Source organism: Myxocyprinus asiaticus, chromosome 1 (genome assembly GCF_019703515.2).
Source record: "Myxocyprinus asiaticus isolate MX2 ecotype Aquarium Trade chromosome 1, UBuf_Myxa_2, whole genome shotgun sequence".
Classification (NCBI taxonomy): Eukaryota; Metazoa; Chordata; class Actinopteri; order Cypriniformes; family Catostomidae; genus Myxocyprinus; species Myxocyprinus asiaticus.
Window position 1 is genome coordinate 57206295 of NC_059344.1, and position 12039 is coordinate 57218333.

The 12039-nt window shown below is 36.8% G+C and overlaps 1 protein-coding gene across 2 annotated transcripts in view; it reads left to right on the forward strand.

The window, feature by feature from the left end:
* Positions 1-12039, forward strand: part of tspan5a (tetraspanin 5a) — a 37749-nt gene that overhangs the window by 10460 nt on the left and 15250 nt on the right. For both annotated transcript variants that reach the window (XM_051674130.1, XM_051674936.1), the window contains exons 2-5: positions 3768-3818; positions 4115-4261; positions 6542-6712; positions 8113-8238. In XM_051674130.1, coding sequence (XP_051530090.1) covers positions 3768-3818; positions 4115-4261; positions 6542-6712; positions 8113-8238 — 495 coding nt within the window. The remainder of the gene's footprint in view (positions 1-3767; positions 3819-4114; positions 4262-6541; positions 6713-8112; positions 8239-12039) is intronic.

Here is a 12039-nt window from a genome sequence, read left to right on the forward strand (position 1 = left end):
CATTAAAGAGTCAAATAATTTTTTAAACGACTGTTTACGAGCCGTCCACCTCGTCTCTGAGGGATAAACTGCCAGCTGTTTTCTCTCCCACGATCGCAAAATCGGCTTTAGGGCTGTCACTTAATCATCTCTCTCTCTCTCTCTCTTACTAATCTCTCACACACACTCAAGTGTTATAGGATTATTTTTATTTCCATATCTAATCATATCACTGTTTAGTTTGTAGTTGTAATTCGGAAGTTTATTGACTGCATTGTATTAATTATTAATTGATATTACTGCATAACTAAACTTTTGTTTATATTACAAAGAGAAGTGTTTTGGTTTGTTTTGGTTTTGCATACGCCTGTGTCATGCTGACGGGATGTCAGTGCTCGGATTCAAACCTTCATTCATTGTTTTTTTTCCGAAAATCGATACTCTTCGCATGTCGATTTTCCTAAGAAAACAATCTAATATTGAGACTGTTTTACTATTTGGTTATTAATCCCTGATTCCAGGGTGGTGCCCCGTCAATGTTAATCCTTATTAATATTCTATTGATTGTTGATAATTGATAATTATCTTTGATGATTGAATTTGAATGATCAATAAGATAGTGTTAATTTTAATTAATGTTTCATCGATGTTAACAATTAACGATTATCTTTGATAATTGTTGATTTAAAGGATTAAAAAAGCTAACATTGATTCTCATCAATGTTCTATTGATTTTAATAATTAATAATTATCTTTGATAATTATTAATTATTGCTAATAACCACACTTACTCCTAAACGTAGCACACTACATTTACTGGAGCCCCATATGAGGTTTTAATGAGTTAGATCCAATTAATTAATGTAAATATTAATTAATAACTACAGAAATAATTATTAATTATTTCTGATAGTAACACTGATCTAAACAACCGGTAAAGCCCTACAAAATTATATATCTTAAGGATCTTAAGATAGAAGTTACTACTAACAGTATTTCATTAACAGTAATTAAACAATTCCCAAATTTGAACTAAACATAGCCTAAATGTATTTAAATACACTGAACTAAGAATATTTTAAGAGGAAAATGCCAATACTTGCATTTCTTAAGTGTATTAATTTAAATTATATTTAAACAATAGGCTGCATGCACACTATTATTTGGAGTCCTCCACGTGCGTTTTGCGATATTAACGTTAACGATTAATCAGTTAATTGATCATTAATTTCCATGATGATCTATTATGAAAATGTCTGAAAATTGACATCCCTAAACTCATGTGGGCATTTAATTAGCAATTTTTCATATTGATTGATTTTGTTTTACTGTAAATAGCTGTTTCATGTAAAGTCACCATTAGGATTAGTGTTTTCAAAAGTACCAGTACTTCGGTACCAAGTCAATACTAAAATAAAAAAGATGTAATGATACCAGTGTTTCTGCAGTACCAGTACCAGCGTGCGATATGACTGACAAATGACAGTTTTAAAATACTAATTTTCACTTACACTGAAATGAACAATTAATCAAATTAAAATCATATGTCCTAGTGTGATTTATTAAACTGCTAAAGGCTGCAATCTTAGGGTATGTTTACACGACAACGATGTTCTAAAAATGGAAAAGTTTTTCCTTTTGCGTTTTTGAAAAGTTCCGCATACAGACGACAACATTGTCAAAACGATCCCCATTCACACGGATCCGTGATAACGACTAAAAACGCTGTATTGTGCATGCCAGGCCAGTAGTTGGCAATGTCACTTTGTAAAGAAACACTACGCGCCTGCGCACATAAGCATTCTTCCACAGAGCGGTGAATACAAACAATGAAGATGGCGATCGCTGGTCGTAATAGTGATGCAGTAAATATATACTTTGCTGGAGAAGCATCAATAAACTCACAATCTTGAGCAGCACAAACACAGTCCTGTAGTCCGCCATTGTAGTTTTGAATGTCTCACGTGTTGTTTTGAAGTACTTGTGCGCATGCCTATAGACTGAACTCTCAAGATTATTCAATAAACTCTGCTCATTTTTACCATCACTTCGTCTCCTGCCTTCTTCTGTATTCCCCCTGCTGACTCTTGCGCTGGTAGGAGAGTAAGTTAACATAACAAGCTGTTGATGTTGACTGGTTTTGGATATCAGACAGAACTCTGATATATGGATATCCTCTGACGGAGAGAGAGGTCTTGTGTACACTGGATCTAACATTCATTTTCACTGCCTCATGTTTTCATAATCTAAACATATCATTGAATACTGTACATGGCATCACATATCGGTCTATAGGCTATATACATTAGCGGTGGGTGAATGAATTGCAGGGTAAAGGTACATCAAATAAAATAAAGTAAATAAATAAATAACATTTAAAATACAAATACATTTTTCATATCTGAATCCATATGTTAATTTCAAGATTTTCAAATTGCAGGTTCTGCCTACTGTACAATGTTCACACTCCATACAAAACACTCCAGATGAATACATTGTTGATTATTGTTATTTGCACAGACACCAGTATTCATACTGATAATTATACATCTCAAATTGATGCCTCTCAATCCATCTGTCTAAATTAATGCATTAAATTGACAGCCCTATTTTTAAGTAAATGAAGTTGAATGAACTGATACATTTGTGTTTATTTAACAAAGGTTTTCTTGTTGTGCTGACATAAAATGACCATAAGTTGAATTTACTTAAAAAGCGTGATGCAAAAATGCTATGTATATATTTTAAGTAAATCTAACATACAATTTATTTCAGTGTGTGTTTTTATGAACCCAAATCAAGAAACAGAAAAAGTTCTAAATCCTTGACATACTTCTTGATATACTATTTTGAACAATTTATGTATTTTTATGCACAATATACGCATACCGATACATAAAACATATAGACCTTCGCTTACCGTATTCAGCGTGACATTGAGCCTGTTTCTTGAGCGCACATATCATGGCAATCCCTGTTTCAATACCTGCCATTTAGTCATAAATCATCCTCTAAAAATCAAAAAATCTGAGCGGTCAGCTTGATGGTCATTTTCAGTTTTTGGTTTGTCAAGCCTTGTAAAGATGGAAAAATATCATACAATATCTGTTTTCGAACTAAACTTAAGTTAACGAATTGTTCTCGTTCACTTCCATAGTTTCGGTCATGAATGAATCTGTGTTTTTTAACGAATCTGTTGAATCAATGATTCATTGAGTCACTCATTACACATGACACACATTTGTCGCCAGCTACTGGCAGTTTGTAGGCTAATCTAAAGAAATGGTTACTGAATGCATCAGTGAACGAATCTGAATGAATTTAAAAGACTTGACACTGAATCCCCGTAATCAGAGTGGACATTTTTGGACATCTTTGTGATTTTGGTACCCTGTACCGTTTTACTGTTGCAGGTGAAGTGAGTGTGTACAATCAGTTATAATATTCCTTACCGTTCTGAGAATTGCAATTTAAAATTGCTAAGCTGCTACTTTTGTTTACCAATAATACCAACAGTCTGTCCATTTTCAAAGTCCTGGACATTTAGTTTTTTTCTTGTCAGTCCCAAGTTTCCATACCAAATTGTAATACTGTATGTAATACCAGGATGCTTTTAACATGACTTTTATATAACATTTACAAGACTTGTTGATTAATGTTAACACTTTATTGTCTAAACAATAGGAACAGCTTTTGACTTGCTTTCTTAAAAAATGTGTGTATACCACATTAAATCAACTGAATGCAGAGTGAATTTAACATACTGCAATATGTATCTTGTTTCGTAGTTGCTGGGGTTGGCTTTCCTTGGAATTGGATTATGGGCATGGAATGAAAAGGTGAGAAAAATACAATATTTAGTGCATAATCCATCAAATCTAACATAAATATAAAATATTTTTTTATATGAAAGGCTTCTCTATATTTCCAGTCAATGCATTACAGTATATGTGAAGTTGAGATGTTATTATGCTCTTTTTATTAGCTATGACATGACTCAGGTACAGTGATTTGTTGTCACGTTCATAAAGACCTGAAATATAACATAACTATCACATGCGCTCATAGTGGAGCCGTATTCTCAAAATATGAACACATACACTTTAACCAAGTTATCTTACTTTCTGTCCTTCAGGGAGTCCTCTCGAACATCTCCTCCATCACAGATCTGGGTGGATTTGACCCAGTGTGGTTGTTTTTGGTAGTGGGAGGGGTGATGTTCATCCTGGGATTTGCCGGCTGTATTGGGGCCCTGAGGGAGAACACCTTCCTACTCAAATTTGTAAGTTTTCAAGGCTTTGAAGTAAGAAAGTGCTACATTTCAGAATCAGGGGCCCACTACCCATTTTCGAGGATGTATGTGATACCTACATTGGCGCCTCCCTTTGGGAGGGGAGGGGGGGTGGCAATCCCCCTTTAACATTTTCTCCTTTCAGGTAGGGGTGGTTCCCCATTGTGCTCTCTTAATGTGGTGCCACTGTGCATTGCATACATTTGCATATATGGTTTTTGCACCTCTGATTATAATATATCCAGTTAGCTAATTGGTCCAGCTTACTTCCATGATAATATTCAAATTCCTTTTCCATAATCCATTCTATTACAGTTTTTCTCAATGGCTAACACACTATAACTGATCCTGTTGGCCCAAATCTGCTAACCATTACTTAAACTCTTGAAACAAAGGCACATTTCTCAAAACTATTAACACAATTCACCCATTTTCACACATGTTCCAGTTTGTTTAATAATTTTTTCTAAACTCTACAAAAATGGCATCATTTTGCACAGGTTTAACCATGTTCTTATTCAGAAAGCACAAGCACTCAAAATAATTCACTCAAGGCATCAAAGCCTGAACTCAGTTAACAGACATTTCTCCATGTGTAAACACTCAGTAGAAAAAATTGTTCAGACACCATTTCGAATTTCAGGATGAATAAAAAGGGCCATATGTGATTATGTGCTTTGGAAAATGGATTCTAACAATGTTTGAAGAGCTGAAAGTCAGAGACAGCAGACAGACAGAGAGGAAGAGAAAGATGAAGTGGAAGAAGAACAGTTGACCCTGATGATATTTGCTCCAGAGTATTCTGGTCAACTTTTCTTGTGTAAGGCACAACAATGCTGGACAACAAGTCCAGCTAAATCTGAGTCGATTTACATCTTTCATTTATGACTGAAAATTACTGTAGAGAAGTAGGTAACCTACAGCGCTTCTATACTACATTACTGCTGTTTAGAGGCCATGTACTGAACTGTGTAGTGCATGTACTGTATCACATGTTCATGAAACTTGCTCTGATAATTTGTGAAAATGGGTGTCTTGTCTAACCCAACAGTAGGCCTATTTGGTCTATTGTAATGTACTGTATTTCTGCAGAACTGAAGAGTATCTTACAATACAGACTGATATTATTTTTTTTCGTGCCAACTCTTACTTACAGTTTTACAGTATATTGTATTCCTTAACTATGCTAATTTCTCTGTGCTTTGAAACAATTTGTTAGTGTAGAGTAACTGAATATTCTTTTTGACAGTGATTTTCACCCAGCGTCACTTTACAATACCGTAATGAAGGCTTACTCTCAAATAAACTTTTTGAACACTTCCATATTTTATATATTATTTCAGTAAGTGCTTTAACTGCAAACCATATAGAGATGGACATGCAAAATTATCCCTGATTGAAAAAGGTTTTTGTAGCAGTGTTTTGAATTGATCCCACTGATGTTTTGTGATCAGTGGTCTAGTTTGTGTGTTTGCTGGGTTTGTGTCAGTGTGAAATGTTTGATTTTGACATGGAAGTTTGAAGTTTGCACAAATTGGTGTGTAGTTTTGAGATTGTTTATAGTTTGGAGAAAATTAATTGAATTGAAAGTTAATTGTTTCATAAAATGTGTCTGAGCAATCGAGAAAAAAATGTGTGCCAAATTTCAAAGAATTCTTTTACAGCCCATACATAACCCTGATAGATGTAGTTAAGGAAGTATGTAAGGGTAGTGAGGTAGTGAGAGCTACCTAGAATTTTGTGACTTCCCTCTTGCCATCTTTTGTTTTGTTCTGTATCCTGCCATCTTTGTTCATGGGCACTCAGTTCTGGGCACAAAATGTTTGTATTGTTGTGTTTTGTTGTGTCAGCCTTCCAGGTTAAGCCTTGGATTGAGGGATTGGTGATCATTTTTGCACACACTTCATTTCCACTTGTTGATTTAGCTATAAAAATTTTATTAATTTATTGAAACCGGAAAAACTTAAACCAGAAATATTACTAAATTTAAATTACACTTCAATCAAAATGAAAACGCAATTAAAATAACAAAGTGGTCAAATATATACTGTATATAACCTACCCAAATCCAGACATTTACCGTTTCCGAACTCCTCAACTGACCCATTTTGCTGTGATGTAAATATCCCTCTACAGCAACAAATTACATATACACATTAAGGTCATAAATACAATTATTAATGTAATCATACATTTTAGTTACAGAAACCTGCAATTAAACAACTCCTTAATGACTGTAAAAAAAAGTCTATTTGTCTTTCTCTTCTCCAGTTTTCTGTGTTTTTGGGGATAATCTTCTTCCTGGAGCTGACTGCTGGGGTCCTGGCCTTTGTCTTCAAAGACTGGATTAAAGATCAGCTCAACTTTTTCATCAACAACAACATACGAGCTTATAGAGATGACATTGATTTGCAGAACCTCATCGACTTCACTCAGGAATATGTAAGACTCCCAGCAAGAGCGCATGTCATACATATTACAGAGACCTGTCATAAATATAAAAACTGAACTAGATTTTTACATTTTCTGGAGAAAATATTAGTGGTGCTTGCTCATGGAAAACTTGCCATCACATTGCACTGTGTTCTGGGTGGTTGGCCAGTGCTTTGCTGTGTAGTTGCTAAGGTGTTCCTAGTCATTTGTGGGTGGTTGCTTACTGGCCCAAGTTAAAGGAGCCCATCCCCAAGTCTCTGTGATATACTGGTGCTTGGATATGGCTTGGGTCCTTCCTTCACTGTACATCTATGTGAATTGTTTTGCCCATTTCATAATCTGCCAGGCAAAAATGATAAGTGTGATTGCTTAGAAAGGTAACAGGACACCTCTCCTCAACAAACCACGTGATTTAAGGTATTGCTAATGTCTTAAGCTCAAACTCGTTCAAATGCCTCTACCTCAGTTTGAGCAATAGTAAAAGTGGTGCATGCCTAAGCAAATCCCACTAATAAGGTGACCAACAGTGGTTTGAAAGTTATTTTTCTGTAGGATTAAATTCTTAGAAATTGAGAAAATACTCTAGAAGATGCTGGGCAAACAACGAGGAAAGGTGTGAACAGGATGAAAGAGAAATAAATGTGTGTACAGGAGGAGATAAAAAAAGAGATCTGTTTATCACGCCCATTGCAACATGGTCCATTGTTTGATGGCTCCTTATCCAGTTTCCCGTGTCTTTTTGAACATTTGAATTAGTTGGCGTAGTTACTGTAATATGGATACTGTAAGCACTAAGCAGTGACTGAGATCCATGTCTTTGTTCTAAGTGTATATTTTAGATTTGTAAGTTGGTAATATGGTTACTTGGTTAAAAAAATAGCACTCATACTGTATCAAAATATAAATGTCCTTCAACATGGACATTGTGTTGACATTTAAAAAGTTACTACACTCTGACACTAGTTTGACTTTGCATGTCAAAACAGCAGCTCATTTCTGTGTTTTTTCTAGCTGTATGTTCTGTACTGCAGTTGGCAGATCTGTTTCCTGCATATGACTTTCCTCAGGACAAATTTAATTAGATGTCAGAGTTAGGCAGATGCAGTCATGTTATTTCCTTGCTGACCTTCATTATGAGGAAGAAGGGCAAAGCACTGCATGTCAACTTCAAATGCTAATATAATGGAAATAATGGGAAAACATGGAGTGGCATCAGCTTTTTATCAGGAATGGTAAGGTTTTGCCGTTAATGATAGAGTCTAATGCTTTGCTGCTCTTGCTGCACTTCCACATTTTCTTTATTATTCCAAAAAAATTTTATTTTATCTAAATTATTTTATGAAAGCATGTACAGTATCAAGATGAGTTGCATCAGATTTTGTCTTGTTTTTGTTTTGTTTTTTCGACAGTGGGAGTGCTGTGGGGCATTTGGAGCAGACGACTGGAACCTCAACATCTATTTTAACTGCACAGACAGCAACCCCAGCCGAGAAAAATGTGGAGTGCCCTTCTCTTGTTGCACCAAAGACCCAGCGGTAAGAGGACTGAACAGATGGAAAGCTGAATAGATTTTTTTTCTAAAGATTCTATATACTTGCTGTCTTACCTCAAAGCCTTTAACCTCGTGGAACCCCGCATACACATGCGTGGACGCTGTATTTTGGCTTTGCTATACGCAACCCATTATTTAAATTAATGAAAACCAACTGATCTCAATTTAGAAGAATCTGGGCTGTCAATAAAGGGTTAAACTTTCGACACACCGAGTCATGTGACAAAATAACATGCCGCCGATCACAGCAGAGTTTGTCTTTGGGAGAAACGCCAACAAAACTACATCTGGTAAGAAACCTCATTGAGCCTGTTTGAGTCAAAAGATTAGAGTCCCTAGTTTCATCTGATATGCCATTTGTAAAATGTAAGCAATTTATCGTGAAACGCCACGCTGCTAAACACAGTGTACACTACTGTGTACAATACGGGTATTTTTCCGTAGAAATTCTATATTTACTGTGTATTATCACACTTATCCTAAAGCTGTAAAATGTTGCTTTCAGGGGCTTTATATGGAGTTAGGATGAAAATAAAGTGCATTTCGAACTGTTCTGAGACCAGTGCAGATAGACAGCACACTGGAGGTTAAGTCATTCACTAAATAGGGAGCAAGGGAGCATCCTATATCTTTCTTATGCAGCCAAGTGCATTCACTCGTAACATCCGACCAAACGTTCAGTTTCAGGCTGCAGATGATGTTTGGCAGACATGGGACAATGATAATCAGTAAATAGATTCAGAATTTATAATGGTTGGCAGTGATTGGACAATGCTTGTCATTACTTTGAATCAGAATTATTTATGCTAATTTTTGATTGGTAAAATGCTTCAGCACTGGCTATCACCTGTTTGTTTGACAGTGCAAAGAGAGAACATTGAGATTTTGTTGCCAAAGTAGAGAGAAAAAAAAAACACTGTAACAGAAAAGTCAAGTCAAATAATTTTTCTTTGTGCTTCTCCCAATACACATTGTTCAAAAGCAGCACTGTAAAAATTGCCAGGATTTTACAAGGTTTAACAGTAAACTCTTATGGTAAAATTCTGTTTTCAGTATTTTACTGTAAAATCAATGCAGGCTATGCCATTTTCTGTCACAACACAACAAATTACTTTGGAAACAGAAATGAGAATATCGCTCTGCATTATGGGAAAATGGTGTTTTATTTGAAGTCACCATTATGGTGTTTAGTGTTCCCTTTGGAATTTGGACGGGACCTTATCTAATTTACTTCTAATTAATTTTCTCCCAGTTGGTGCAGTTGTGTTTAAGAACACAATTATTGTACTGTGATGTATGGAGACAATTAGTCAATTTAATGCTTGACTTTATGTCAGACCACGATGTATAGTCTAAACTATATGATGCATTTGAAAGTAAAGAAATACTATCATATTAAATGAATAATGAGGAAGGAGTGTTAGTCTATGATATGATTGGTTTTATCTCTCATGAACTTTTAGAAAAAAATTATCATCCAGACACGCACAGATATGAGCACTCAGCATACAAATCTCAACTATGGTGACAATTAACAAACAATGTTGATTAAAAAAAAAATGCAGATGATCATTGTGATTCTACAACACGGTTTCTAAATTACAGTCATTTCTTGGTCCTGTTCACTGTGAAGTCCCAGTATACGGTTGTGTTTTAATTGTAATAAATTGTAGAAATGCTACTGTGAAAGTCATGCAACTAGTAGCCAGGAATGTACTGTAAACTCACACTAAAAAGTTGTACAGTGAGCTTTACAGAATATCAGCTGTAATGTCTGTAACATCTCTAAAACATGAAAAACCAACACTCCTGGAAACATAATAAACAATTTGATAAAAAAAAAATCTTACTTTCTATAGCTTGGTATTAGTTAAAATTTGACCACTTAGTCTTGCTGTCCACATACACTATATTGCCAAAAGTATTCGCTCATCTGCCTTTAGACGCATATGAACTTAAGTGACATCCCATTCTTAATCCATAGGGTTTAATATGACGTCGGCCCACCCTTTGCAGCTATAACAGCTTCAACTCTTCTGGAAAGGCTTTCCACAAGGTTTAGGAGTGTGTTTATGGGAATTTTTGACCATTCTTCCAGAAGCGCATTTGTGACGTCAGACACTGATGTTGGACGAGAAGGCCTGGCTCGCAGTCTTCGCTCTAATTCATCCCAAAGGTGCTCTATCGGGTTGAGGTCAGGACTCTGTGCAGGCCAGTCAAGTTCTTCCACACCAAACTCGCTCATCCATGTCTTTATGGACCTTGCTTTGTGCACTGGTGCGCAGTCATGTTGGAACAGGAAGGGGCCATCCCCAAACTGTTCCCACAAAGTTGGGAGCATGGAATTGTCCAAAATCTCTTGGTATGCTGAAGCATTCAGAGTTCCTTTCACTGGAACTAAGGGGCCAAGCCCAGCTCCTGAAAAACAACCCCACACCATAATCCCCCCTCCACCAAACTTCACAGTCGGCACAATGCAGTCAGACAAGTACCGTTCTACTGGCAACCGCCAAACCCAGACTCGTCCATCAGGTTGCCAGATAGAGAAGCGTGATTCGTCACTCCAGAGAACGCGTCTCCACTGCTCTAGAGTCCAGTGGCGGCGTGCTTTACACCACTGCATCCGACGCTTTGCATTGCACTTGGTGATGTATGGCTTGGATGCAGCTGCTCGGCCATGGAAACCCATTCCATGAAGCTCTCTACGCACTGTTCTTGAGCTAATCTGAAGGCCACATGAACTTTGGAGGTCTGTAGCGATTGACTCTGCAGAAAGTTGGCGACCTCTGCGCACTATGCGCCTCAGCATCCGCTGACCCCGCTCTGTCATTTTACGTGGCCTACCACTTCGTGGCTGAGTTGCTGTCATTCCCAATTGCTTCCACTTTGTTATAATACCACTAACAGTTGACTGTGGAATATTTAGTAGCGAGGAAATTTCACGACTGGACTTGTTGCACAGGTGGCATCCTATCACAGTACCACGCTGGAATTCACTGAGCTCCTGAGAGCGGCCCATTCTTTCACAAATGTTTGTAGAAGCAGTCTGCATGCCTAGGTGCTTCATTTTATACACCTGTGGCCATGGAAGTGATTGGAACACCTGAATTCAATTATTTGGATGGGTGAGCGAATACTTTTGGCAATAGGTTAAAACTATTTTATTAGGTGCTACAATTTACAAATCAAAAAGGGAAAGAGAAAATGCACACAACAGTCACGCTCAGATCTCAGGAGGTTAACGCCCAAAACATAAAGGGGTCATATAACGAGAAGTCAAATTTTCCTTAATTTTTTGCATTAAAAAGTTTGAAGTACTAAGAATTCAAATGAAAAGGTTGCAAAAATAGCTCATAGGAGAAAAAAGTCTGCCACGCTTTGTGCTGTTCCTTGATGTGTCTAGCTTTTTCCACTCTGCAAAGTGCAAAGGAAATAGTGGCTGAAGTTTATGTTTAACAAGTTACATGATCAATTCAGTCTGATCTACGCTGTTTGTGTTGCACATTTCTGCACTGATTGTCTCGTGAGCCTGTCACAGTGTAATCCAGTTTTTGAACAAAGGCTGTTATCGAAGGATAGGACAGCACAAACTGTATTGCCCCCAACAGCAAACCCGCAGCCTGTATGTGAGCACAGAAAAGTTCTGTATCTCACTGCACATGTAAAGATGCCGTTAACAGAGAGTTCTTAAAGGCACAGTGGCAAAAATCAGTGAGGGTGGAAAGTGGTCATGAAAAACTAAATGATGACTGTTTCTGTAAATATTGGACTAATGTTATGATTG